The sequence below is a fragment of the Cataglyphis hispanica genome, chromosome 2, assembly GCF_021464435.1.
Source record: "Cataglyphis hispanica isolate Lineage 1 chromosome 2, ULB_Chis1_1.0, whole genome shotgun sequence".
In the NCBI taxonomy this organism is placed as follows: domain Eukaryota; kingdom Metazoa; phylum Arthropoda; class Insecta; order Hymenoptera; family Formicidae; genus Cataglyphis; species Cataglyphis hispanica.
In genome coordinates this window covers 15,318,249-15,346,234 of record NC_065955.1, presented here as the reverse complement: position 1 = coordinate 15,346,234, position 27,986 = coordinate 15,318,249, and the positions used below count along the sequence as shown (strand labels likewise).

At 30.9% G+C, this 27,986-nt stretch overlaps 7 protein-coding genes across 9 annotated transcripts; 3 read left to right on the top strand and 4 right to left on the bottom strand.

The window, feature by feature from the left end:
• Window positions 1–35: 35 nt before the first annotated feature.
• On the bottom strand, window positions 36–2,794 carry LOC126858832 (probable cytosolic Fe-S cluster assembly factor AGAP009023). Its single transcript, XM_050609437.1, has 8 exons — window positions 2,631–2,794; window positions 2,279–2,395; window positions 2,109–2,198; window positions 1,865–2,017; window positions 1,386–1,656; window positions 1,023–1,271; window positions 500–877; window positions 36–411 (listed from the first exon to the last, which is right to left on the bottom strand). Exons 2-8 carry the CDS (start codon window positions 2,342–2,344, stop codon window positions 170–172), a joined length of 1,449 nt encoding a protein of 482 aa, XP_050465394.1. The 5' UTR covers window positions 2,345–2,395; window positions 2,631–2,794; the 3' UTR covers window positions 36–169.
• Window positions 2,795–2,887: 93 nt separating this feature from the next.
• Window positions 2,888–4,267, top strand: LOC126858836 (dynein axonemal light chain 4-like). Its single transcript, XM_050609442.1, has 2 exons — window positions 2,888–3,018; window positions 3,567–4,267. The coding sequence occupies exons 1-2, from the start codon at window positions 2,959–2,961 to the stop codon at window positions 3,813–3,815; spliced, it is 309 nt and encodes a 102-aa protein (XP_050465399.1). The 5' UTR covers window positions 2,888–2,958; the 3' UTR covers window positions 3,816–4,267.
• Window positions 4,268–4,315: 48 nt separating this feature from the next.
• Window positions 4,316–4,813, bottom strand: LOC126858835 (dynein axonemal light chain 4-like). The gene is made up of 2 exons (XM_050609441.1): window positions 4,665–4,813; window positions 4,316–4,583 (listed from the first exon to the last, which is right to left on the bottom strand). Exons 1-2 carry the CDS (start codon window positions 4,728–4,730, stop codon window positions 4,326–4,328), a joined length of 324 nt encoding a protein of 107 aa, XP_050465398.1. The 5' UTR covers window positions 4,731–4,813; the 3' UTR covers window positions 4,316–4,325.
• A 577-nt stretch (window positions 4,814–5,390) lies between these two features.
• LOC126859120 (protein phosphatase methylesterase 1) lies at window positions 5,391–8,113 on the top strand. The gene is made up of 8 exons (XM_050610091.1): window positions 5,391–5,816; window positions 5,934–6,123; window positions 6,195–6,304; window positions 6,610–6,843; window positions 7,024–7,089; window positions 7,196–7,530; window positions 7,610–7,742; window positions 7,933–8,113. Exons 1-8 carry the CDS (start codon window positions 5,743–5,745, stop codon window positions 7,949–7,951), a joined length of 1,161 nt encoding a protein of 386 aa, XP_050466048.1. The 5' UTR covers window positions 5,391–5,742; the 3' UTR covers window positions 7,952–8,113.
• Window positions 8,114–8,212: 99 nt separating this feature from the next.
• Window positions 8,213–13,062, bottom strand: LOC126859119 (kelch-like protein 5). Its single transcript, XM_050610090.1, has 10 exons — window positions 12,278–13,062; window positions 11,658–11,819; window positions 11,176–11,489; window positions 10,814–10,909; window positions 10,559–10,748; window positions 10,183–10,407; window positions 9,939–10,101; window positions 9,444–9,656; window positions 9,154–9,325; window positions 8,213–9,057 (listed from the first exon to the last, which is right to left on the bottom strand). Exons 1-10 carry the CDS (start codon window positions 12,504–12,506, stop codon window positions 8,989–8,991), a joined length of 1,833 nt encoding a protein of 610 aa, XP_050466047.1. The 5' UTR covers window positions 12,507–13,062; the 3' UTR covers window positions 8,213–8,988.
• Window positions 13,063–13,954: 892 nt separating this feature from the next.
• LOC126858997 (mucolipin-3-like) lies at window positions 13,955–18,363 on the bottom strand. The gene is made up of 4 exons (XM_050609810.1): window positions 18,227–18,363; window positions 17,817–18,143; window positions 16,938–17,223; window positions 13,955–16,605 (listed from the first exon to the last, which is right to left on the bottom strand). Exons 2-4 carry the CDS (start codon window positions 17,972–17,974, stop codon window positions 15,139–15,141), a joined length of 1,911 nt encoding a protein of 636 aa, XP_050465767.1. The 5' UTR covers window positions 17,975–18,143; window positions 18,227–18,363; the 3' UTR covers window positions 13,955–15,138.
• A 6-nt stretch (window positions 18,364–18,369) lies between these two features.
• Window positions 18,370–27,671, top strand: LOC126858998 (BTB/POZ domain-containing protein KCTD16). Of its 3 annotated transcripts, XM_050609813.1 has the most exons (6): window positions 18,370–18,408; window positions 18,751–18,840; window positions 18,927–19,072; window positions 20,466–20,567; window positions 20,682–20,821; window positions 21,642–27,671. In XM_050609813.1, the coding sequence occupies exon 6, from the start codon at window positions 21,643–21,645 to the stop codon at window positions 22,384–22,386; it is 744 nt and encodes a 247-aa protein (XP_050465770.1). In that variant the 5' UTR covers window positions 18,370–18,408; window positions 18,751–18,840; window positions 18,927–19,072; window positions 20,466–20,567; window positions 20,682–20,821; window position 21,642; the 3' UTR covers window positions 22,387–27,671. The 3 variants fall into 3 exon arrangements, with proteins under 3 accessions (XP_050465770.1, XP_050465768.1, XP_050465769.1); XM_050609811.1 differs by having other exon boundaries at window positions 20,682–27,671; XM_050609812.1 differs by having other exon boundaries at window positions 20,466–27,671.
• Window positions 27,672–27,986: the final 315 nt, after the last annotated feature.

The following is a 27,986-nucleotide window of genomic DNA, read 5'->3' as shown; positions in this document are numbered from 1 at the left end:
TGATTTTAATTTATTATGATTTTAAAAGTAAGTAATAATTGATTAACAATTATTAATTTATTTTTGTTATTTTTGTACATAAAAATAAATCAATCTTGGCTAATGTAAACTAATTATACAAAATACATATACATATTGTACAAAACGTAATCGTATATGACACTGTATGTTACCATTTTATAGCAAGCGCTGTATTCATCTTTTCTATCTCATGATACTGTGTACTAAAATATGCATTAACTTTGTCTGTATGTTCTCCTCCCAACCAAGTTTTATACAAATTCTGTACCACTTTGTTTTCTTCAGGTTTGCTTAATGGAAGTTTATGATAAGCATTTTCTAATATTGACGCAAGTTCTCGGGGTTGGATATTTCCGTCAGGTCTTATTTGTGCTCCACCATTTAAGCAACCTGACAATAATAATAACATTAAGATATTTAACAAAATTATTTAACACACAGAACTTTAACGAATTGATTTAAATAAAGCAATAGTTACCACATGGGCATGCCATAATTTCCACGTAATCGTAAATGCATTTGCCTCTTTTCATTTTCTGAACTATATTTTGTATATTCCTGAATCCATTAATAATAGCAAACTTTAATAACACCTGGTCATTCCTCTTCAGTTCTGCTTCCTGGTAATCGGGATTTCTAAGATTTTTAAAATCTACCACGACATTTTCCTCATCAAAAAGATTCTTCGCTGCATAACGGAAAATAAAATCCGCGTAACCACCTGATCCTGATCCACTGTGACTCCATAATCTATTTTCGGTATCTTTGTTATAAGAACCAAATGGTTGTTTGATTTCACCTTCCTGTATTTCATTCAATACTAAACCATCTTCACTAAGCATTTGTTCCAATTCAACTAAAAAATAATGTGAACTATATATATATGTATATATATATATATAAAATATATATATTAAAACATTTAGAAGTTTTTAAAATGTATATATGTATGTACGTATATATATCTAAATGATTTAATATAGAAATTAATATGTACATACTTGATGTTATAACGCAATCTACATCTCTCGTCTTTTTTTGCTGATTATAAAAGTCTTCTCTGGAAGCTTCCAATTTTTTGTCATAACAAGGCATTACAGTTACATGGTATATTCGTTCTGGTGAAAGACCCATATTTTCGGCTAAGTGATATTTTACTAAAGATCCCATAATTTGTTGAGGTGATTTTGTGACACTTATATATGGCAATATAAAATTTCCATGAGTTTTCTCTGCATAACATACCCAACCTGTCGTAGAAAATAAAATAAAATTTTATATAATAAAATTTTACAAGTTTTCAAGAAATTTTACAAGTTTTCAAGAATGACCAACATGTATTTTCATTAAAGCATTTGTTTCACCTGGACAAGAAGAGGATAGCATTGGTAATTGATTTTTTGTGCCCTCCTTATTGGCTTTATAACGCTCGACGAATTCTTTAGCAGCTTCTAATAAAGTAAAGTCATCAGCTACAGTCATATCTAATACAGCATCAGCTCCCAATTTATAGAAGAAACCTGCCAATTTACAGAGAGTTTGCTCAGGTGTAAGTTCATAACGCTGGGCCAATGACAATACAGGTTGCACTGATAGACTGACTACTATATATTTGAGATCTGTACTTCCTATATTCTGTATAAATACAAAAGATCATGATTAAAAAATATAATAAATAAAATATATGGTCTATAATTATATATTATATATTACTATCAAAGATAAAATTTTTAAGATTTCATAATGATAAATTATATTTATATTTAAAAAAAAACTAATTCTCTTAAAACTCTAATTCTGATTCAACATTTATATATCATTATGATACATATTTATTACTTACTTGTTGAGTTATTTTTTCCTGAAATACTCTGAGCAGTTCTTCTTGACTTTGTTGAGTAACTAACACACTTTCAGCAGATGTAATGCAACCACTGCATGCTAAACAATCTGCGAGTGTAATTTCAACTTTTTGCAATTTTTCAGGCTGTCTAATCTATAATAAAGGAAATTTTACTAAAAAAGTTCTATGTTATTTTTTTGTAATATGACAATGTAATAAACAAATGAATGTTAAGAACATTTACTTCATTAAGCACCAAATTGTCAGATTGTATTTTTATTTTTGCACCTGTTTTGCTTTTGTTTGATTGCATTTCTATAGGTTTAATACATTCCTATAACAATAAAATATAATATAGATCCTAGCATGATGTGATCATAAAAAATCCAAAGAATGACATCAAGTATAATATACCTGTGATGGAGTGATAAAGTCATCAAGATTTGTAATCTGCAATGCTCCACTAAATCGTGATGCCATTTTTGTTCAAATTTGACTTTTTGTATAATTTGACTCTTACACAAATATTTTCTGTTAAGACACAATTTATATATAAAAAATTTGTTTTTTTTATATAAAAAAAAAAATTAAGATAGAAAATGGGTTGAGAAATTATTAATATCCTCTATTTATAATAAACATTATTTTCTAGTAGATCATTCAAAAACATTAAACATGATGCATCAAAAAATTCTCAGTATTATAATAAATATTTTGATGTGTTATATGTATGTCATTATTATAATCAAAAATACTGTATATTAACCTCTTTATTTCTTTTGAGGCACATATATGATTTATTAAAACATTTTTGCACTCTGTAAATGAATACTTTCTGTGTTACAATTTATACACTGAAATTATGATTAAATAATGATTAAAATTTTCATATAGCAAAAAAGGTAAGAAGTATTTCCATCAAATTATAATACGAACAATTTTTCTCTTTACTTATAATCAACACAATCTGTTCTCCCATATCATATGATATGACTCACTGACTTGCGCCTAAGACATCGCAACCATTCCATTGTGCGGAGTACTTATATAAGCATCATCAAGGGTGCGATTCGCTTTATTTAAATAATAATATAATGACCGAAGTTAGAAAGGATGATGTTGTAAAAATTCTTCACACCTATCCGCTTTGTAGAGTGAGTAAAATGCGTTTTTGCGCTTAATTTATTGTATAACAAATTTTGCTGAATAAGTAGATGCGAACGTGACAGTTGATCAATAAAAGGAGCGTATTTTATTACATTTTATGTATATATGTTTTGCGAATTTCTCAATCAATTTTTCGAACTTAAAATCAAAATTATACGCATCATTTTTATCAGTTTTTAGATATAAATACTTTTAAATATATGTCAATTAATATCTTAAATTTGATTTAGCATAATATATATGTAGGCATTTTAAAAATTACATACAAAGCAATTATAAATATATTTAAAAAACCATTTTATATTTTCTTTTAAATTTATTTAAGTTTTATGTTTTTTAAAATTTTTTAAAAGACTTATCTTATTGTATAAAATTATAAATATGTTCTTATTATGTAAATTATATTATAATCAACTGAAATAAATATATTTATATATGTAAATTATTAAAATTAGGGAAAAAATTTATTATATTAATTATGTTATTATATATTATATTAATTTGATTAAGTATTTTTTTTGACATTTATTTACAGAAATGTGATATGTCAGATGAGATGAAGCAGGAAGCGATGGAATTATGCGTGACTGCAGCAGAAAAGTATGCAGACAATTATGAGAGCGTGTCTCGAATGATCAAGGAAACAATGGATAAGAAATTTGGTGCATCATGGCATACTGTCGTTGGAGAAGGCTATGGCTTTGAAATAACTTATCAATTAAAGCACCTTTTGTATATGTATTGCGCCGGCAATTTAGCGATATGCATTTGGAAATCTGCATAGAATAACTTTGATAATTAAAATGCATTTTTAATAGATTATATATGTGTGAATTAATTCAAAATATTTGTAAATGTGCGTAAAGGTGTTTGTATTATACATATATAATAGTGATAACGAAAGAAAAGAATATTTTTTATGTGTCTTGTAAGTATGCATGGGTCCAATGTATTTAAGTTGGATATTTATATTATGATAATTAAATACAATTGCGCGTATATGGAGAAACAATATTATAAGTAAATATATCTAGATGCACACATATAAGATATAACAAACTGATTGAAATAAGAATGTACTGAATACCTTCCTTCTCTCTGACAAAACTTATATTTATAATCATCATTACATAATGGGAGAATAATTAATGTATATGACAATTGTATATAAAAGATTCAACATTGAAATGTATAATTTTTTTGTAAGAAGATATAATATACATTTAAAAAAAAATATATATATATATATATACATATGATAGAGTTACAACTTAGAATTATAGTCGAAAATTCATCAAAAATCTGAGACTGTCCTCCATACAAGAACTGCTGTATTACCTCCAATAAACATGTATAATAATGATTTCTCTTGATATGTTATTGCACATGAATAAGCTTCTCCAACAATTACTTGGAAAGGTGGTCCAAATTTTTTATCCAGATTATCTTTGATCATATGAGCTGCGTGTTCATAATTTTCTGAATATTTTTCTACAGCAGTGACGCAGGTTTCTATGGCTTCCTGTTTTATTTCCTCTGGCATGTCGCTATGCTAAGGAAAATCATTTTTATTGTGGTTAAAATTGAAATATTTCAATTAAAATATAATATTATAAACTATTTTTTAACTTACTTTACACAATGGATACATATGAACTACCACAGCTACAACATCTTTTTTAACTTCTCCAGCCGACATGTTTTTATAAAAATATTTCTTTTCAATTATTTTGTAAAATTTTATTGTATAACATTAAAACAGACTGCGTGTTGTATTTTGTTTTCAAATATATTTGGTTATATTAAACAATATATTTAAACAAATGAATATATGTGCATAATACATATTCTATTAAAATTTGCAAGCATATAAAGGGAGAGATTATTTTAAATAAATAATTATTATATCTTTGTATGATAAAAAGAAATATTTCAACAAAATATTTCAATATTAGTTTATCTTGTTAGTTTCTATATAGGCTAAAATAAAATATATAATATTTTGAAATGAAATTATATTAATTATATGTATATAATTTATATATATATATATAACATTTTTAAATGAAATGGAAGGTAGGAGAAAAGAAAAGTAGCGAATGTGATTGGTTACGCCATGTTGTTTCTCTTATTTCGATATACACATATTATTTTTTTTATTCCAATATTTCTTAAATCTAAAAGTTATTTTTCTCTAAATAGCTCTTCTCTTTTCGCACGATTGTTGCTAGATATCAAAGAATCAAGCTCAATATATATATATAGACTGTGTTCCAAAATTCACTCCCAATACTGGAAATTTATAGTTCACGTAACGTATATTATAGATTTCCAGTAAAGGCAGTGAATTTTGGAACACAGTAAAAGAAAAACATCTGTTCCACTGTACGTACTGACGAGGTTACAATATTCGTCGATGGTGTAAAGTGTACATACGCCATTTGAGGTTCGCTACGTCGATGTATAAATATGATAGTGCGTAATATTGGATGTGTGGGACTCTCACATTCATGACAATCTTTTCACCGGTTTAAGTTTTGTTAATATCATATATATATATATATATATATCTATTGCGCTTTTTTTATCCGCCATCTCGATACGTATAATTCTCGCGGAGTATTTTTTTTTTGCGCATGTGTGGCTACAAGTATAAATCATAAGCAACATTTCCACGGTGCCACTGACACTGACGTATACGATATATCAACATGTCTGCTCTTCAAAAGTCAATTTTGAAATCTAGATTACCACCGTCGACTGTCAATTTTTCGGCAAATTCCAGGTTTGTGTGGCTTTCTGCGAAATTGTGTATAAGCAAGATTGATTAGTTGAAAGATGAAATTAATTATATTTCGGATTGCTACAAAAAAATCGTATAAGTGTACGTCTTCTTTTCTAGAGTTAATAAATCGAAATGCCAGCGAAGAAGAGACTACGAACCGGTGCAGTGGAATCCGTACTTCGATCATTCCAAGGATGTGCCAATAGGACAGAATACATTTCATGTTTACATCAAAGGCACTGAAGGGCCATTATTAGTTTTATTACATGGTGGTGGCTACAGTGGTTTAACATGGGCAGAACTTACAGTAGGTATTATTTGCAAAAATTTCAATTATTCACATAAAAAGAAAAAATTAATCCACGCTATAAATTTTAGAAATCGATTATGACAATGATATTGTGTAGAGTCATGGCCATTGATCTTAGAGGTCATGGAGATACTCACACTACAGATGATGAGGATTTGTCCGCAGATACTTTAGCATCGTAAGTGAAATGTATTATATTTGTTTTATGTGTATATATTTTTTTATATATTTATATTTTTTGAGCAAGAAAAAGAATGATTACATAATTGAAGCTTGTTAAAAATTCTTTAATATGAATGCATAAAGAAATGTAAGATTATATGTACCTACAATCTGAAGTTGTACAAAGCATGGTATCCAAAAATTGTATTTATTTTATAAATGTCATATGCTATATCAATATTTTCTTATAAAATATTCTACATACAATTTTAAGAAATTTTTTCTGAATCTTTTTAATGAATTACTTATCTTTCTATGTAGAGATGTTGCAGCTATTATAGACACAATTGCACATGATACTCCAATAATTCTTGTCGGTCACAGTATGGGTGGAGCAGTAGCTGTGAAAGCAGCTCCATTAATTCCAAATTTATATGGATTAGGAGTTATAGATGTTGTAGAGGGTACAGCAATGGATGCATTAGCTTCTATGCAAAGTTTCTTAAGATCTCGGCCATCTAGTTTTAACACTATATCTCAAGCTATAGAATGGTGGTTAGTATTTAATATTTTCAATACATTAATTGTATTATGATAAGTATGTTCAATAAATGATTAAACTTATCCTTTGAAAATAACTAATAGCATTGCTATCAATTTATTCAGCTTTGCTTACTTTTATATAAAGTAAAATTTTTAAATAAAACTAAACAATCTTAATTGATCATTTTTCAGTATTCGTAGTGGACAAATTCGTAATATACAATCTGCTAAGGTCTCAGTTCCTGGACAGATAAAAAAGTTAGTGAGTTCTTAAAAATATTTAGGCTTTTCTAATATCTTTATTCTTTCTAATATCTTTATATTAAAATAAATCGAGTTATGTGCAATATATGTATCATTTCAGCATTGAAACTGGCAAATTAGCAACTCATGATATTGACTCATTGCCAACTCAATACAATACATGTGAATCTAATCCAGAACCAATTGTACCACGAGATGATATTATTCAAGAGGAAGAAACATTTAGTATGCCACCACCACCAGCACCTACGTCTTCTGCTATCTCTGCTAATAGGAAATATGTGTGGAGAATAGATTTGGCAAAGACGGAACAGCACTGGTTTGGCTGGTTTAAAGGATTATCAACGGCATTCTTGGATGTCTCAGTTCCAAAAATGTTGTTGTTAGCAGGAGTTGATAGATTAGATCGCGAACTTACTGTAGGACAAATGCAAGGTATATTATTTTGAAAACTATATGCTACAATATGTATATTTAATATGTTTTAATAAAATTATTATTTATGAAAAAATAGGTAAATTCCAAATGCAAGTATTACCCGCATGTGGACATGCCGTTCACGAAGACGTTCCGGATAAAGTAGCAGAAGCTATCGCTACATTTATGGTTAGGCATAAGTTTGTAGAGCCAACCTCGGATTTTCCACGGTAAGCTAAAATGTACTTTTTACCTTTCATATTTAGAATTTAATCATAGATATTTTTTGTAAGACTGTTTTTGGAAAGAAATAAAACGAATATTTTCTAGATTTTTAATAAATTAAAAAATTTTTATTTATAATTTATTAAAAAGATAATTTATGAAAGATGAATAATTTATTATTGATTGTTTTTTTAGGACTTTCCCAGCTTGTTAAGAAAATAATTGAAAGATTTATAATGTGAACTTATTAAATGAAGGATTTTTTGTTTTAATTAGTCGATATGACACTTTTATTTATTTCAAAAGAAGTTATAATCATCAAATATGGAAATGTACATCATACATGTGTAAATAAAGCTTGATGAGAAAAATAAAATGGTTCTTATATATGTAAATTTTCTTCTTTTGTCGAAGTTTAAATTTGCTAAATTTTAATTTTTATAAAATAATTAATATAATTTAATATACGGATGCTATTCAAGTATATCTATAATACTTATTTTCCAGTTTCTCTCTCAACATTTATTTTATATCACTCATTTATAGCAAAAATTAATTACATTTTATTATGCATTTTGGAACAATTTCAAGATATTTATAAAAGAAACAATATTATCTGTTATACTTTCTAAGAGAGAATAGTTCATATGTGATATATTTTATTTAAAAAGAACTTGCTTTATTTTTAGATTATAATAGATATGAATTACATTACATTGTCAATAGCAAAACATTATTACATTAAAGATTTATATAAAATCGCAGTAATATGTACAAATTCGTAACTAAGCGCTGAAATAAATGTATGGCAGTTACAATGATTGGGAATTCCTTAATACAGTATAATAATACAAAGACGTGTAAAAATCTTATAAAAGTTGTTTATATACTAATGGCTCCCGCACGCAGGACGCGGAAATGCTTACCGCGCGGCAAAAAGTGTTGCGATAGCCAATCAACTTTTCCATTAGAACGAAAAATTGATTGGCTATCGCGTTGTTTTTTGCCGCACGGTAAGCATTATCGCATCCTGTATGTAGGGGGGAGGGAGGAGGATAAGAAGAAATTTAATATTTATTCATAAATGAAGTTATCTATAAAATCGTTTCAGAAAAATAACACTACAATTAATTTAACATATATGTAATATCACAAGAGAGAGCATATTGTATTATATTTCTGAAACGCTTTCATGTAATTATGAATAGAATCATATGGAAATAAATCTTATTATTTATCGGTATTAATGATTTAAATTCCAGTAGCTAAATTTTTGACAACAACACAAGGTCCCGCGCGTCCAGCTTTAAGAGGAGCAACCTTTAAATATGTACATATGTTTATATTTCACAATATATAGATTACATTTAAAATTATATTTTTATTCTCAATTATAAGAATAGTTTATATACTTACGGATTCCCATTCATTGAGATGTGGATCATAAGCTTCTACCAGTGTGAGATATTGCTGACCATCGTATCCTCCCACAGCTATAAGTCGGTCACCGAGCACGCACACACCGACTGCATCCCGAGGTACACTCATTGGTGCAACCATTGTCCATGTATCGGTTTTAGGATCATATCTAATATCACGTTCTATTATGTGCAACTTGAAAAACTTTGAGTATATTTAATATATATATATATATATATATATATATATATATATATATATATATATATAATAGTATAGCTTCTCACCTCTCTACACAGTCGAATCTGCTGGCGTTAGGATTACTGGCTGGAGCATCGTGACCACCAAGCGCGTAAAGACAACCATTTACTACTCCTACGCCTACACCGCCTCGTCTCTTCGACATAGGCGCACATGGTGTCCACTTATTAGTATGCGGATCGTAGCACTCTACAGTATTTAAACAGGAACTGATATCTCTTCCTCCTACAGCGTATAATCTGTCAAAATGTCATAAGTTTAAAAGTTGCATTTTATGAGAATTTATTTCAAAAATATGATATTAAATAAGATTTTTTGAACTTAAATAATTATTTGCATAAAAATTTACACTGAATAATAAATATAATGATAAAGTTAATTTTTAGAAACCGGTAAACCAATTTTTCGATTCTAAACTATGGTCTCATTTTTTTTCTAAAATATTATTTTGACATATATTTGAAAATTTTTAATAGAAAAAGTTTCTAAAGTTTAATGATTCATTCGTATATAAAACTTACTTATCATTTAACACAGCTACACCGACCGTAGATCTTTGTATAGACATAGGGCATATCGAACTCCATTGACGCGTTGCTGGGTCCCATCTCTCTACTGTATCGAGAAAACTCCAACCATCATGACCACCAACAGCATACAAAGGTCCACCTAAGACTGCTACTCCTGTATAAAAATTATTATTTTCCATATTATGAAATAAATGAATCATATCAGTTTCACAAATTTTCTCGCATCGATGTATACCTAAGCCATGACGATGCACATTCATGGGTGGTAATGTACTCCAGATATGAGTGGAGAAATCGAAGCATTCTACCGTGTTCAGTGTTTTTAAGCCGTCTCTACCACCCGCAACGATCAATTTCTTATCGACTACTACGGCACCAAATTGCAATCTTCTGCCACTCATGGCAGCTAGAGATCTCCAGGCGTTATCGCGTAATGAAAATGCATCTATGGATGTAGCACCTGAAAATTGTGTCGTTTTTGTTATTTTGTTAAAAATTAAAATAGCATGACTGAAATTTAATATAATATTGATATTATATCACTGCATTTACTTTAATCACAATCTATTATAATCTAGATATTATAAATAATTTTGTATTTAATAAATTACCTTTATTAGCGTCCATTCCTCCAACAGCTAATAAAGTACCCACAGTAGCTTTTCTAGGTTTTGTTCTTCCTGATTGAAGCAGAGGTCTTCGTTCAGGTAATAGATGATACTTCAATGCTTCCATTACTAATTCCTGCGCCATTCTTTGGTCTTTGAACATTTCATTGCTCTCAATATTGTCAGCTATAAACTGTTTTAATTTATTAGTTGATCTATAATATAGTTTTACTGAGATCAAGCTATTGATAAACTCACCGCAGGTGATAACAATGGTAATTTCACTAGACTTAATAATTTGCTGGCGTCTTTGCTCCTGTTTTCTGGATCATGTTCCAGCCAAATCATAAGGGCCTGAAATTACATTGTGATAGTAATAATAGTTGTGTTACTCTGTACATTGAGCTTATATATTTTGCATATGTGAAATATTTACTTATAAGTAATTCAAAAAATATCTCATATATATGAAAAAACATTCATACATTATGATCATATATTCTTTAATATTTCATACAAAATTTCAAAATTTACTTGTTTTCTTAATGGATTATTTGTATTTTGCAATTTATAATATTTACATTATAAATAATTTATACAATGCTTATAGCCAATCTTACATGAAAGATAGTTTCTTCTGAAGGAACATTAAGATCCTCGGATTCGAGTAATTTTGCGACTTCGTTGGCAGATAAGAGTAAAAATTCTTGATTTCTTGTAACCTCCATAAAATGTTTAGTAGTATATGCATGTGCATGCTCAAATAATTCTGCACAACCCTGTGTATCAGCAAACATCCGTATGCCGAGGCAATTACTTGGATGAAGCTGTTTGACGAGAAATTGACAGCATGCTTTAATAACTGGATTTAATTGTAATAGGCATGCAGTTGCAAGAAGAGTCTCTACACTATCCTCCTGTAATTCTATGCAACCTGCATATATATATATATAAAAAATATGTTATGAGGAATTATTGACATTAGTAAAAATGGCTTAAAAAATTATAGTTATTAAATATATTTTTGTCTTTTTTTTCAATATAATATTATTAATATTTCTAAAATGTTTTTTTAGAACAAATATATTTCAAACAGAATTACCCGTATAACAATAAAGAACCAAAGCCCATAATGCATCTCCATCTACATCCATTAATTCTATTTCATTTTGTGCCGACTCTCGTAAAGAGCTTGTAAACATAGCAGCAAAATATTCTGAACCAGCACTCAATACTAATCGATGAGCAGGGACACGCTTATTTCCTATAGAAATGTACAAATTAAAAAATACTAAAGTATTAATATTTTGAATAAATATTTCAAATTATATATTAAATGTATTTTCAAATATAATATGCAAGAATATTTTCATATAGAATATACTTTATCTCCAACTATTGTATTAGAAACATAGACCAGTAGTCATTAAATTATCAAAAATAACAATTCCAAATTATTAATAATTTTTAATAATAAAATTAATAATAAAATAAAAGCTTTTCTCAAAAAAATTATTGAAAAAAAATAAATCTTTGATTATTTATTAAAAAGTTAAAGTATGGATAATATAATATCTCTTATCTATTAATTGAAATACAATATTTATTTCGTTATTATCTATTATCATATGAATCAGTTTAGCAGTTGATAGTTAATGCATTGACAGAGGTAAACGATATCCACTCTGTTATCAAACAAAACGTTCGGCTCGGTCTGCTCACCCGCGATCAACGTAACGTCTGTCAGCTGTTGCCTGTGCAAATAACTTTCCATCATCCGGAGGCTGCTCTCTGCGTGCTTCGGCGAAATGGATACGCACGACATCATACTGGAGATACTATGTTCGCTAGCGTCCTTATCAAGGCCCAGCGGAAATTCCTGTTGCTCGCCTTTATTGTTCGAGATTCTCGCGGGAGAACTTCCCGCTATTCTCGACGATGACATTTTCATCTGTAATCGCTTATCGTCGTGAGAACGACGACGATCGGAAGGAATCCACCAACGAGGATACGGTACGCCGTTTTTCAGGATATGTCGAGTTGAGATGTAAACAATAGATCGTGCTCAGTTGCGGTCAATGACCATCCGCTATTTCATCCCACGGGTCAATGCACTCGGACACTCGACCGATGCTAATTGTCAGCTACTATTACTACCTATTATCTACTAATGCACTACGCTGCTATTAGTCGTTCAGCAGTCAGTTGAGATCGCTCGCTATGCGATATGTGACGCCCGTACATTGTTCGAAATAAACAAAGAACCGAGTGTATGTACATAGCCGTCAGCTGTGTTACGAGAACGCACGAAGGTGCACGATCCTTTGTTCACGTCAACTCCCTCTTTTCAACTATTCCTCTCCTTTCTTTGATAGTGTTTTCGAATGAACGGATCTTAATCTATCCTGGATCAATCAATCACTATTTTATGAATTCAAGTCTCTTATTGGCAGAGACGATACAATGACGTCATTTAATCAACCTTGGGTCGATCAAACCTGCTTCATTCGAAAACTATTATTGATATCATTTGTATTGAAACAAAGTATGTATTGAAGGAAAGCAGAATTGTTTATTATTGGGCGTTATATATAGCCTAGGCTTTGCGCATTGGAAAATAAAATATAAGCTATTCAGCTACTATCGAGCTTCTCTTCCCCTTCCTCCTCAAGGCTTCAATCGAGAACATCTTTAAAATAATTATAAAACAGTTATATATTTATTAATATGTTTAATGGCACAATATTTTTCAACATTTAAAATTAAATGTTTTGATTACATTTAAAGATATATAAACGCAAATGAAATACACAGTTAGAAGAATTAGAAAAATGTAAGACATTTTATTGTACTTCAATGTAAATATATATATTATAGATATATTTCTTTGGATATATAATACTCTTTCTTTTTCTCTCTCTGTGCTTTTATATAGGTTTGTCCTACGAAAATGTATCCGGTTTATATGTGTGTAAAAGCGCAAACATATAAAGATAATAAAGCTTCATTCTTTGGATATTAAGATTATATGCTCTTTAATATAATACAACATACGCATGTGTATATGTCATATGTAAGAGAGAATTATGTCATATATAAGAGAGTATTATAATCATGTAGTTCATTACGTGAATCTATGTAATTTGATTTAATTAAATAATCAATTCTATGTTGCCTTCCTCTCTCTGATTCAATATAATACATTCTGGTTCAATCAATCCAGGTTTTTTTCTTTGCTTAAATTATATGTATATTACGCATGTTTCTTTATATAATAACTTTGATGTGTATGTGTGTATATATATGTATATATATATATATATATATATATATATATATATATATATATATATATGCCGTGTTATATGTATATATATATATATATATATATATATATATATATATATAACACGGCATTGTGCTTTATGTAACAATGAAGCTGCAACACTTGTACGAAGTTTTCTAATTACTTTTTGCTTTCCTATATGTAATATTATTTATATAATATTATACGTTGTGTACATATCATAAAAGCAGTGTATTAATATTATATATACATTTTTTATAAATTTTTGAAGTATTAGAAAGATATATTTACAGTTACAAAGTACAATAATAAATGTATAACATGTGTTATAATAGACGCAACTGTACATTGTATATGTGATTGTTAAAATAAAATACTGTATTTAAATTTTTAGTAGATTGATAAAACAGTGGTCATATTCAACAGAATTCGTTATATTAGTGCATTATATTCGTGATGCTCCGCCAACAGTTTAAAACTTTCTACTGAATGCGTTTTTTTTTACGTTTGTTTATCAGTTTGCAGCATGCGCACGTTACGTTTATAATATAAGAATAAGTTATTATACATTGAAAAATTTATATTTAACATTTATTTAACAATTTAATTGATATTTATTAATTGATTTGATGTTGGAAATTTAGGAATTACTAGACGTTCAGTAGAAAATTGTTTAATTGTTGCGAAATTGTCTTTTCAGTTGCAATCAATTCTTTTATATATATAAGAATTAAAATAAAAAAGAAATCTATATATTTTGTAATAAAAGTTTTTCTAAAATATTGGTATTGAAACTTAGATGGCAGTAATAGAAATATATCGCGATAATACATGCAGCACTTGCTACAAAATCAACATTAGTGAAAATACTTTGTCTACATATTTGATTGTATCAATCAATTAGAGCTGATCTCTCTTCGATTGTTATTTGGTAACTTATTTTTTTATTATAATCGAAATTATCTTAGCAATATAGATATTATTTTATTTTTAGCATACTTTAATTAGTTATAAAATAATTGGTCATCTTGCTTTTAAAAAAATATTTTTTTTTTAAACATATTTACAATTTTCACTAGAAACATAATTTCTTATGTAAGTTAAAGAGAGACAAATAATCGTGCTATGAAATCATATTGCATATTACTGTTCTTTTTTTAGAAAAAAAAATTGTCGACCAAGAGATTATTAAACCAAGGACGTTGATGCAATCCTAGTGTCATATCGCGTATCTATAGTTGCACCATAACATCTCCAGGTACTTTCCATTAATGCATTAGATGCAGATGCCTCCACCATACACTTGTTCAGACTTGGTCGAAGGATTCGTAACTGATTCTGAAAAGGATCCGTAAAAGGGCCTTTTTCGACAACAGCAGAATCGATCGAGCAACTCTGTTAGATCGCTACTCTCGGAGTCATCCCTGAAGATACCGCTCGACGCTTCTTCTGTGCAAGGAGCTATAAACGTCTGCAAGTCGTTCTTCGGGAAGCCCTCACGATAATAGATCTTGATCGTATCATACGCGTCCATTATCACAGAAATGAAAAGACTTAAGACGACATAAATATACAACGAAATAAATGAATATAAATAGATTCTAGAGAACCACCACAGTATTGCTGACGATTTGGAAGACGTGATGGAAAATGTTGCAAACATGTCATCACCGTTGATCAACGCGAATAAGCACTCAGAAGTGGTCGCAAGGGAACGAAATTTCATATTATACGGACCGAGCACCAGCCAGCCGCAAAATGTAAAACCGGCATAAATGAGGATGGCGCATATAAGAAATCTTGCTACCTTCGGCGTCGCTTTTTTCAGAGTCAGAATAACGACATTATATGTCTTAAAGAAGCCGAGATAACGTAATACGCCAAACCACACCAGCAAATTACCAGTGCCGAGAAATATGCTGCAGATATTCCAATGATCGGTCTCGGAATGTTTCCGCTCAATTTGCTCCTTTATGATAGTGCCAATAATGATCAATAAATCATTGACGATGATCATAATGTACCAAAAATTTAAAAATTCTAGTCGACCTTCGAAGCTCAGCGCCATACCATACGTCTTCTTGAAGAAATTGATCGTCTCGAACTTCAGCACTTGTGCTCTATATATTGCTCGCGAGCACAACAGCAAGGAAATTGCGCAGATTAGTATGACAAGCAAATTTAATAGAGTCCTTAGCGCCGATTCGATGCGATTATCCGTGATATAGCGGGTGTCACCTTTGCATTGTAATTTTCTGGCCTCGGCGTCTAACGAGAGCAGCATTTGTCCATCAAAATCGCGATTATCAAAATCGATTTTGATGTTGAAACGATAACAATCGGGCGGTGTCATCGGTCCGGCCGCTTTCAAGTTTATTGTCTTTAGAGCAAACTTGAGATGGGCGCGTACCAGCGCGGAAAACTTAATATTTATGTTTCTATTCTGCAGAAAATTGTGCGACGATTTAAATGTGTCGAAAACTTCGAGACTGATATTTACGCAGGTTTTCACAATCTCGTTATCAAACACATAACTCTCGTTGAAGCCGAATATGGTGCCTTCCTTGTACTGGTAAAGACATAAAACTACAGGCCCGACGGAATTGTCCTCGGCGATGTACGAGTACGAACCAATGGCGTCGTCGATGTTGTAGAAGCCGCGCACAGCGTAATCAATGGCATCGTAAAAATTACTTCGTTTGTAGATGGCCAATGGTCCCGTCGCAGGCGGATATGCAGGTACCTGAAATGTTATTTAAAATGACGTCATTCACAGCATGAGAAATAATATATCACAAAGTATAGAATTTATATATATTTCTCATATTGTAATTGCAATTATAATAATATCTAATCGTTATCAAGAGGTTAATAAGAAGTAAAGAGTTGTAAGCAGAGGCAATGCAATAATTATATTAATAGATTACTTAATAGATTACTTTTAAATTAAGAATGCTTAAAGCAATGCTGTACAATTAAAATATAGTTTCTATGTTATTTTCATTATATCATTTTTATAGTATTGAGCAACAAAGATATCATTTAGATTTATAGATATGTGAGCAAAATATATACCTCTTGAGTAGAGTCCCATCCCATTAAAAAAAGATGGGAGAATGTGATTCGATTATCCCAAGTATAATTCACATGCATGTAATTGCTGTGTGCGAATAAACAGAGCTGCACAGTCACAAGGATTATCTTAACAACTTGAACAACAAATTTATATGGGAAACGTCGTTTCGCTTGCCATTTCTCAATTGGATTCATAAAGAAAAATCGTAGTTTGCGCCGCATTTTCTCCTCGGCAAATGTCGTGATCGGGCAAGTTTTACATTCCACTGGAATAGAATGACTTTGCCTGTAATGCAAGCAAATAGATAATATAATTTATATTATTTTATATTATTATGGAATTTTTGTTAATATAATATTAATATTTATTTATTTTGAATCACAAGTAAAATTCTATTATACTAATCAAAGTATATAAATAAAAAAAATATATATATATATATATATATATATATATATATAATTATATATATTAATTATATAAAATTAAAAATTTATTTATATTTTTGTTAAGATAATTATATAAAATTGACGATCTTTACATTTTCGTTCAATATACGTTACAAAAGATAATCTTTTTTGAATTTTTCAACAGCACGCTATCTATCAAGCACCGTTACTGTCAACTTTTTATCAGAATGCAATGTTATATTGAAACAAGTCGAGCGCAATGCTATCAATACTATATTTTAATATGAGCGAGTAGAGTCCACTTGGTCGAACCGCAACAAAGAAACGTAACGATACTAAAATGTGCTACATAGAGACATGCGCGATTCGCTTAATTATCGATATGATTTAACGGTTCTCGCGATAATTATGCGTACGCATAATCTTCGGCAAATAATCTCGATAAGCGCGCTCGCTTTATGCACAAACCTCGGTTCGTCGACAACTTCGTTCAGCAACGCGTTCTCGCTCGTGATCTCGTCTTCGCTTTCGTTGTCGTGGCTCCAGGTGCGATGCTGTAGATTGTTTCCCACTGAGGAGTCCTCGTGCTGGACTCTCTTGCGTACTTTCGTTGGACTTTCCTCCATTCTATAAGATTCCAATCACGCCAATAAATCGATAAGCAAGCTCAGGTGTTCAGGTGAAACAGTGCTCAGGTGTCAACAAACGAGAAAGAGCAGTTTCCTATCCCGCAGAATCGTCGTTGTCCCAATTTTCGACTGGCGATGAGACATCTAGCTGTTCACATGCGTAGATCTGTGCAGCAATGCGTAAGAGAATAATTATGACCCACGTCAAACAGCGTTGAACGTAAAGGTTAAGCGTTAAGTATCACGTACCAGAGCGTAGTGTGTGATTGACAAATGCGACGATCCCGAATTATCAGCCATCGCACGCCATCCAACTCGATGCAACGACCGAACTCAACTGGCCAATGTGCGTTACTGATTGGCTGTCAGCGATGACGGGACATGACGCAGCAGTGACGTCGACGGAAGAATTCTACTGCATATGCGCGATAGTGAGTAAGAGTCAGGTGACTCTCAGCAGCATACATATTTTATAGAGATAAATGGTATCCTTAGGCCACATATTGTGGGAAAGAAATAAAAAATATTTTCTAAAATATTAATAAATTCTATTAATATTATAAAATATAACATTCATGTGCATGCTCAATATAGGAAATATTAAATATAATATTATAGTACTTTATATATCGTTAATATATAATAATAAGAAAGTATGCATTTTAAAAATCTATGTGGACCCCCCAAAAGTTTCTTATGTCGTACGAGTCTGCGAAAAGGCAGTCACGTGATCAGAGAGACCGCGAGTAGTGAGAAAAATTCTTCCTTCAAAGATATCGCCATGGCGCTTGCGCGATACTCGTCCTCAATATTTACATGGGTGGAGAAACTAATTGTCTCAATAATATTATAATTTAAAATTGGTATTGTATAAACTTTTTTATTTTTAAATATTTTATGTTTATAATTTCTTATATTCATCAAATATATAGCTCTGAACTTGTCACAGATATGTACAGCTTTGAGATATGATGCAGATACATCTACAACAAATGCACATATATGTATACGATATCTAAACATGATGCTTTTGTCCCGGAAGTACCTAACTTCGAATGTGAAGACATACATCGACGTCGTGGCATGGAATGTAGTGTAAGTTTATGTCTACTCTAATTTTATTTCTCTTTTCTATAATGCTTTTTTCAATTTCGATTTTACAATCGATATACTTATTGCGATGGATACAGTTTGTTGAAGAATATTGCTTTTCGATAATTGATTTTATTTACTGGATGTTTACTGTATAGCTTTGAATGGATTCAAAAAGGGATCTAGCTATAATGAATATTATATTAGTTTTCATAGAAAATTTCTTTTATTTTATAAATTGAATGATTTATTTTATTTTTTATTTTAAAGTTTAATCCTATAGAGATATTATATAATATTATAGATATTTTTAAACGTGATATAATGTGTGTTTTTTCATAAAGATTTATACTATCTTGTGACATATACACGCTCACGCATCTTTCAAGAAAATGCATTTTTTTTTTGTCAAGAAAAGAATGTTACGATATTGCGCAATAAAGGAAAATGTCCCGAGGGAATTTTATAAAGATTTATGTTTTGTATTACACAATTTTATTACATGTATTTTTCCAAGATTTCTTATCCGATTATTTTTTTGTTTCAAATAATATTTAAAATAAAGGTAAATAACGCAGTTGCGAGAAAAAATTATAGCTTGAGGAAAAATCAAATATAATTTTTCAACAAATATTCTTGAGAATAAAACAAAAATATAAATGAATAAATATATTAAGAGAGAAAGATACTCTTTTTAATTTAAAAAAATACTTTATAAATTGTTGCACTTAGTTTCAGAAATATTTTAGCTTGCAAAATATATACTTTTTACTAGAAAAAATGTAAATGTGATGATTTAAGGTCTTAACATCAAGATTTTAATTATCATTAAAATTTTTTTAAAATCAATTAAAATTTGCTTTTTATGTTTTCTTCCTTCTCATTATTCTTTTCTACATTTTTCTGGTGTTTTTTCTAATTTTTTATAATAATCAAAATGATATATTAAAAAATAATATAAAAATTTAATTTAAAGTTCAAAACTTAGCCAATATAATAAAATTAAATATAATTAATTTGTTTTGTAAAAATTATAGTTATGAAATAAAGAAAATGTAATTATTGCATGGATTACCAATTTGTGTTATAATATGTGTTTAGATGGTCTATTTACTCTTAACTATATTTTTTCTAGAAACAAATCAACTTTTTTTTCTTTTATTTATAAAAAAATATAAAATCATTTTTTAATAATTAGCATTAAATAAGAAATATCTTTCTCCATGTTTTATATGATAAAACTATGTTATTTAATTCATCAATATTGTGTTTTTAATAATAAAGCGTAACAATCGGAATAAAACAAATGTGTAGTTGTGCGAATAATGTATAGTTGCTTACACGACAATATTAATCGCATTGTATATTGACATTTCTACCTATTCAATATTTACAGATAGACGACGATGAGATATTGGATGAGAGATACAATAAGAGAACAACTGTTATGCATGTTTCAATATAACGAAGCATTGATCCGTGGAAACCCGGACAATAGGTAATTTTAAAAATTAATCTTAAAAATACACTCTAACTGTTCCATCACATTTGTAGTTTAAAGTTCTCTTCTGGAATACATGTAGAATCACGAATTTTCTTATTTGATTATTAGATACAATTCATTTGAGTCGCATCAGAACAAAGCAGAATAGGAGTAATCTGGATTGCAGCTGAAACCGATGGAATATGCTGGGATATGTCGTTGGAAGGAGTTGGGGAAAACGAAATCAAGTAGTTCACCAGGATAGGCTTGTAAGTACAATCTAGAAAAACTTTTATCACACGTAGCCTCTTCCAAGGATGAGAATCGAGTGGCGACTTCTCGAGAGTTGCGCGCGCGTGTCGAGGGGATTGTGTTGCGCGATATCGGTGGCTGCGCGTTGACACACGGCGCGGGCTCTCGTTGCGTCGGCAGCGCAGCATTACCATCACGTTACCCTCGCGACACGGAGGAGCGAGCGGATAGTGCGTCCTGACGCGCGCCAACCACTTAGGTGAGGAAGCGCGCAGCTGAGAGAGCCGAGCTCGGCCTTCGTCATCGCTCCGACATAGACGCAGTTTATCCTTCTTCCCCGTTGCATTTCTTCAAAGTATCAGTCGAACGAGTATCAACATTGTGCTTCGACTCGGCCTTGAGTAACGACGTGCTTCTAAGGCGACTAGAATTTGATTAGCTTGCCTTTTCAGAGAGCATCACCAAAGGTGTTCTCACGTGCCAATACGTACAAGTGACTTTTAAAATCAGTCTGTTGCTCCTTGTTAATCGAAAAATCCTCGGAGAACGATTTTCTTCAACGTATCACGATTGACTCTAGGATCTGCTAGGTCGTCGACCTGTAGTCATCTTGCGCGAGTGTCGCGTAAAGTTTCATCGAGCGAAGTGCAATTTCGTATCGTGATTCTCTTCGTGATTCTCCTTAATCCTCCGTGAAAATTTTCCAATTACGAGTGTTCTCCGCACATAACGTCTCTGATTATTCCATCGGTGAAGACGACTCGTGCCCGTCGGTCCACGCGATCATTTGATCATAGTCTTCTTCTCTCTTTCTTGCATCGCGTTAACCGGAAGCAGCATGGGGGACCAGGAGCAACAGGAAACAATGCCGAGCGTGGTGGAGTTGAATGTGGGCGGCGTCTTTTATACTACTGCTTTGACCACGTTGACCCGTGAAAGCGACTCGCATCTTGCGACACTCTTTACAGGCAAATCCGCCGTGGAGAAAGACGCCAAGGGCAAATACTTCCTGGATCGCGACGGTGTACTCTTCCGCTACGTGTTGGACTTCCTGCGCAATCAAGCATTGGTTCTGCCCGAGGGCTTTCGCGAACGCGAGAGGCTCAAGCAGGAGGCTAACTTCTATGGTCTTCCTGGTTTAGAGAAGGCCATTTTGGAGAACGCCGATTCTGGCGGGCAAATCGGCGGTGCGGTCGGCAAACGCGCGCCAGGATACATTACTGTTGGTTACCGGGGTAGCTTTGCCTTCGGCCGCGAAGGCCTGGCCGACGTCAAGTTCCGCAAGCTCTCCAGGATCCTCGTATGCGGCCGCGTGGCACTTTGCCGCGACGTCTTCGGTGAGACGCTAAACGAGAGTCGCGATCCCGATCACGGCATGTCCGATCGTTACACATCGCGCTTCTTCCTGAAGCACAGCGTCATCGAGCAAGCCTTCGACATGCTGCAGGAGCAAGGCTTCAGGATGGCAGGTAGTTGCGGTTCTGGCACCGCCGGCAGCAACTCCGAGCAGCTGAAACCCGGCGTGGATTCCGAGGAGAATCGCTGGAATCACTATAATGAGTTCGTCTTTGTGCGCGATTAAAGAGCTTTGTTAGCAGCCTTTTCCGATAACCGCCAATAAGGTGTACTTTGCGGTTGATCTGATCGTCATCGATGACTCGCATCTTCTAAACATGTGAAGCGGCAAACAAAGAGAAAAAAAGACTTCCTCAGGTACTTGAAATGATTCAGATAGTAGCGAAGATGGAGAAATGTAAGAACACTTACATGTGTTTAACCAAAAGCGCGTAACGCATGACAAATATGAGACTTTTTCGTTGATTGCACATATAATGAAGTCGATATATAATATCGGATTTAGCAAAAGTTGGTAGCAAAAGTTGGAAGGCGTCGAACATTCGTCTCGCAAAGTTCTTAATTAATTTCGTCCCGCTAGAAATTTTCCCGAACTTATCAAATTATAATTAATCAATGTCGACATAATTAGGAATTTGGGGCGTCCTATTTCCAAGAGTTCCAACATCGTCAGTCTTCTCGTCATTAATTCTTGAGATCCTTTCACTTTAATCGACTCTTTTATCAGAATGAAGAGGATAATGTAAAGGATAGATTTTCATGTTTCGATTAAACCTTTATTTAAAATATTGATGGTTTATTAATGATAACAAAGAATTAAAAACGTAATAAAAATAATTATAAACTCGTCAATTATGACTATATTAGATTTTTAAATGTCGTTTGTTAATAATTTTGTTAAAATTGCTTAGTGCAAAATTATAAGTGCGTATATTGTTTATTTTAAATCAAATATTTATCAATATTTTGTTTAATTATATTGTATGTCTTTTACGTATAATTAAATATTTAATTCTATATGAGTTTGATTGATAATTGCATAGATAGAGCCGAAAACTTTTCTGAATATGATATGTTAACGTTTTTCATGATCGAAACGTGCCGACGGCAGCGTCTAAAATTCTCTTTTCCGATAAAAATTTGACTCAGAGATTGTTGCGAGGGAGAGACGTTTATTAAAACGTAGTCTCATATATATCCACGAGATGAAAAACGCCAATGTCAGGCGTTTTTCATTAGTACTAGACGCAAAGGAAGACGGCGAATGAAAGACGTAGGAGGAAAGCGGATCCGGGCGAAGATTCAGTGATGTTGAAATATCTATGAACGTACGCGACTTGACTATTTAAAAGGGCAATAGTGTCAGACTACATGTTAGTGATAAATATCGCCGGACATGACGGACGATAAAATATAAGGAAACAGACTTGACACAAATGGAAGTATTTTAAAATTGATCGAATGCAGATGATGCAATAATTTTCGCCTCTTTCTTATTCCTATCTGACGTGGAAGAAAATTAAAGGAAAATCCCAATTATCGAGATCATTTGATCATTATTTGAAGAAAGTCTCCGATACTGTCTAGTACGCGCATTAAGTAGTTAGAACTAGTAAATAGTCGGTCCGAGTGATCACTGCTAAAGTATGGTCGGACCGAATGCTTATCAGTTGGATCAAATTAATTAACGGTGTGCTAAATACCTTTTATCTTTTTCTTAATAGAAAGTATTCATAAAAAGCAATTTGTGTTGTGTACAAATTCGAAAAAATAATATAAACATACTAACGTTGTTTATATAAACAATGTTATCGGTAAATTATCCTTTGACATAAACTTAAACAGCTAACTAGCTTTATTCTCGGTGGTCGGGCAGTCTTGTTGAATGCGTGTACTTACAACCTGACACGATGTCAAACGCTCTATTCAAACAATGGTACGTTGGATACGTGTCTCTTGTAACAGTTCTTTATTAGGTTTTTAAGAGCATGAACAAGGTAATGCTTTTTTCTTTTGTATTTAAATTTTTTTCTTTTTTCTCTTCTGTAAGCGGTTTTTTTTTTTTTTTGTAAAGTGGAACGTGAATGTGTTAGACGATTTGTGTTGTTTTCGATCTATCGACTTCTAAAGAAGGAAAGAAAGATTCGTCGAAATATAAAAGTTTTGTTATGAATTTACAATGAGTTCTATTTTGTACGTTATAAAAGAAATGCATTTGTGAAATTATTCAAATAAGAACAAAACTATTTCTTTCTTTCTATATAATCATTTCTCATGGAATAAAAAAATAAATGTCTGATAAAAAAAGTTTCAAGAAAAAGATAGAAAAAGAACTTTCTTAAACAAAAAAGCGGAAGAAGACAACTGAAAACATTTTTTATATATGAAATTAATGCTCGATTATTATTATTTCTGAACAATATTTCTATGTATATATATTTAAATTTGAGATTTAATTAAATTAAAAATTTAAATTAAAATATCCATTTTTAATACATATTTATTATTGAAATTTAACAAGAGTTTGTGCATCAATAACCGCACTTTGGCTCTTATTTGCCAATTTCTTCTACTTTGTATTATTTTATATAATTAAACATTAATTTTCTTTTTTATTATATTATGTATAAAATTATTTAAAATAGAAAATACTAGATTTTCTTTCAGATTTTTTGATTATTATGCTTTATAACAATTGCTTTTACTTGTTTGTTTATTAATATTATTAATAATTATTTGCATATTTAGAATAATAAAAAATTCGAGAAATTCATCGCGATTATAATTTTTGTTGCAACAGGTTATAATGGATAATGTTTAGCGATTGTGTGAAAAAATGCCGACGGCGTTGAACAGACGAGATAGATATCGAGTTTTAAGCGCGCATTAATTTCTCGTTATTATAAAAATGTATAATGTCGAAGACTTTTTTTAAGAATGATCGAGATGCAATATATAATTCTCATGTCGTAACAAAATTTCCTATGTTTTTCTGAAAAGCTACTTATTAGTATTAGACAAATGATGAATTAACTCTCGATTAAAAAAAAAGCACGTATATTTAACTTTTTTAACTTTTTAGTAATACTGAAAAATTATATATTGACAAAAATTTATTATTGCTAAAATTTTTCAAGAGATAACAATTTACGGCTTGATACTTTTCCTTCATTTTCGGCCGTGGGGAAATAATTTCGGGGCGATGAAGCGAATCATGACTATTATTGTTAGTGCGTTGGTTACGCTATTCGATTTGCGTCCGCAATAGATTGATTTATAATGATGTTATATCCTTGGGTATGAATTATGCGCGTCAACATGCGGCGTTACATAATAGAAGATGGACAATGTGTGTTTGATAAAATATAATTTAATTTAATTTATCTATATTTCGTCTTTCATTGAAACGCCTAATTTCATGTAAATGAGACGAATGGTGTTGTTAAAATTCATGAAAGGGAATTCTATGTATCAAGTGAAGGTATTATCATATATGATATATCGCAGAAAAACGAATGAACGACATTTTTGATTTTTTCATGTTTGCCTCTTGAGAAAGACCAGCTTTTTCAAATATTATATGCAAACGATCACGATGATGACAATTGCAATGAGCAGCGTGTCAAATCTTGCTAGCTGGGAGATTCTATTAATGTGAGGCGGTGGTGTGTGTACCGTAATCGTTTCGCGATTACATTAGTAAATCGCCTACTTCCATTTACTCTGTACAAATAAACACATTCAGGTAAATCAAACTTGTAAGATAGTAGACGAATGTTACAAGATATATTAATGTAAGAGAGTCTCACGTAGAGAGTGACTATAAACTTTGAACTTATTTTACGATGGCACTTTTTAATCCTTTTCCACGGTATATATCATTCAGATATTTATTTTTTATGTGCATTTACATACACACACCCATACGCATTTCACAGACGTAACTGTTTCTTGAGTTTCTCGATTTACGACGTAATTTTACGTTTATTTAATCACAATATACATATACGCAAAATTGGGCCCAAACAAATATTTGTTGCAATGTATAGAATTTATTGAAAAAAATGTCATTGAAAAAGTTATTTATTATTCACTTTGAGTCTTTATAGTCATTAAAATTACATGACTGATTACTATATGTGTTTGTCTGTGCTGTCAAATAGAATTAAACTGTATTTTTTGATTAATATATATTGATTTCTAAGTGATATTGGGACCGATTTTCAGATACAGTAAAAGAGTATATAAATATATTCATACATGTGCGTTAATATATTAAATTTCTCAAAATATCAACTTTTATTTAGTTTTTTTTTTAATTTTCAGGTTTTCACAAAATCTGTCTTTGAGTTGTATTTATATTATATATGTTTTACGCATATGTTGATATTACATAAAACTGCACTTATATGTTGTGAGCCTTAGCAGATATATTACTTTCGGGTATGAGCAAGGTTTTTTTATTTAGCTGCATCAATTTATTATGTGTAAAACATCGAGATTGTCGATTATGATTTGTGATATATATAGTAGAGGCTCTATATTTCGTAAATTAGAAACTGTATTATAATTCGCCGCGAAAGGGAGCGAGTCTCGAGTGAACAGATTTGATAGAACGCAAAGATTTTTGTGTTCTGTCAGATTTTAACGAAGAATTCGAATTTTATCGAAATCTTTCGATTGTTCACAAATATTCGCTTAACATTATTCTTCATTATTTTCTAGATATAAAATATATATTTTATGTGATCTCCAAATATTTATTTTGTTATACAATGTTTGGTATACGAGTTAGTAAAGTTTTCAAACTTGTAGATATCTTGATCAAATATTTTAATTTTAATTAAATAAACTTTTCATAAGTTTTCTGCGAAATCTTTTTCTTTAGTTATTTTGATCTTTTTCTTCAACATAATGTTTTCGTAAATACCACAGGAAAGTTTAGAGTTTGATGTTGGCATTTCAAATTTTATTTGTAAGATAATAAAAAAATATAGAAATATGGTATAGGATAGAAAAAAATAATATGTAGTTGATCGTGATTGGATCATTTTTTTTCGAATCATATCTATGATATATTAGAAAACATCTTTATGCTATTTATAACGGAGTAATTTATCAAAGTATTTCTTTTAATTCAATTAGAAGACATCTTGACCAATCGAATTTAGATATATACATATATGTATAAAATACTTTATGTATTAATACATAGGACATATATTTATGAATTGGATAAGAGAGAAAAGAGGTTTTTTCCAGCGCATTGCACATGGTTTGACATTCTTTGAGAAATAATCCGACTAAAAGTTGCGACGCGTGTTGTGGAAACATTTGATTATGATATTCGAGACTCGGAACCCATTTATTGGAGAGAATTCAACGAGTAGAATCTGAACAGTGTTAGATAGCGTGTAAGACTGTGTCGCGATATGAAATTACTATAGTGTACATGTATATACGTATATCTAAGTATAAAAAAAGAAATAAAAGAATGAGATAATATAAGAATATGATTCTGACAATCCTGGATCCACATATATCGTGATGTTTGATACTATCCTCATATTAAGTTTTCTTCGCTACTTTTTTTCTTTCATGTTCCAATTCAGCAAGGAGAGACAAGAAATCACATGATATACAAATCGTGAACACTGTGTACTATATTATAGCTTAATTTATAAAACGCAATCATTAAATTTTTTTTTAATGAACGTTTAATGAACGTCCTTATTTGGTTAAGCACCTACATTTTCAAATAATTTCATTAATGGAATTTGACAATAAATTCTATATGTGATGAAAAATTTTCATTTTTATGAATTT

Excerpts from the sequence above, each read along its gene's own strand:
- LOC126859120 (XM_050610091.1), top strand. The coding sequence starts at position 5,743 with ATGTCTGCTCTTCAAAAGTCAATTTTGAAATCTAGATTACCACCGTCG. Across the intron at positions 5,817-5,933 it reads AATTTTTCGGCAAATTCCAG|AGTTAATAAATCGAAATGCC; the intron begins GTTTGTGTGGCT and ends CTTCTTTTCTAG. Across the intron at positions 6,844-7,023 it reads TCTCAAGCTATAGAATGGTG|TATTCGTAGTGGACAAATTC; the intron begins GTTAGTATTTAA and ends ATCATTTTTCAG.
- LOC126858998 (XM_050609813.1), top strand. The coding sequence starts at position 21,643 with ATGGGGGACCAGGAGCAACAGGAAACAATGCCGAGCGTGGTGGAGTTG.
- LOC126858832 (XM_050609437.1), bottom strand. The coding sequence starts at position 2,344 with ATGGCATCACGATTTAGTGGAGCATTGCAGATTACAAATCTTGATGAC. Across the intron at positions 1,657-1,864 it reads AGGAAAAAATAACTCAACAA|AATATAGGAAGTACAGATCT; the intron begins GTAAGTAATAAA and ends GTATTTATACAG. Across the intron at positions 878-1,022 it reads AGATTGCGTTATAACATCAA|TTGAATTGGAACAAATGCTT; the intron begins GTATGTACATAT and ends ATTATTTTTTAG.
- LOC126859119 (XM_050610090.1), bottom strand. The coding sequence starts at position 12,506 with ATGAAAATGTCATCGTCGAGAATAGCGGGAAGTTCTCCCGCGAGAATC. Across the intron at positions 9,657-9,938 it reads GTAGCTGTGTTAAATGATAA|ATTATACGCTGTAGGAGGAA; the intron begins GTAAGTTTTATA and ends ACATTTTGACAG. Across the intron at positions 9,326-9,443 it reads AGATTCGACTGTGTAGAGAG|ATATGATCCTAAAACCGATA; the intron begins GTGAGAAGCTAT and ends ACGTGATATTAG.
- LOC126858835 (XM_050609441.1), bottom strand. The coding sequence starts at position 4,730 with ATGTCGGCTGGAGAAGTTAAAAAAGATGTTGTAGCTGTGGTAGTTCAT. Across the intron at positions 4,584-4,664 it reads ATATGTATCCATTGTGTAAA|CATAGCGACATGCCAGAGGA; the intron begins GTAAGTTAAAAA and ends GATTTTCCTTAG.
- LOC126858997 (XM_050609810.1), bottom strand. The coding sequence starts at position 17,974 with ATGGAGGAAAGTCCAACGAAAGTACGCAAGAGAGTCCAGCACGAGGAC. Across the intron at positions 17,224-17,816 it reads GAAGTTGTCGACGAACCGAG|GCAAAGTCATTCTATTCCAG; the intron begins GTTTGTGCATAA and ends CTTGCATTACAG. Across the intron at positions 16,606-16,937 it reads GATGGGACTCTACTCAAGAG|GTACCTGCATATCCGCCTGC; the intron begins GTATATATTTTG and ends ATAACATTTCAG.
- LOC126858836 (XM_050609442.1), top strand. The coding sequence starts at position 2,959 with ATGACCGAAGTTAGAAAGGATGATGTTGTAAAAATTCTTCACACCTAT. Across the intron at positions 3,019-3,566 it reads ACACCTATCCGCTTTGTAGA|AAATGTGATATGTCAGATGA; the intron begins GTGAGTAAAATG and ends ATTTATTTACAG.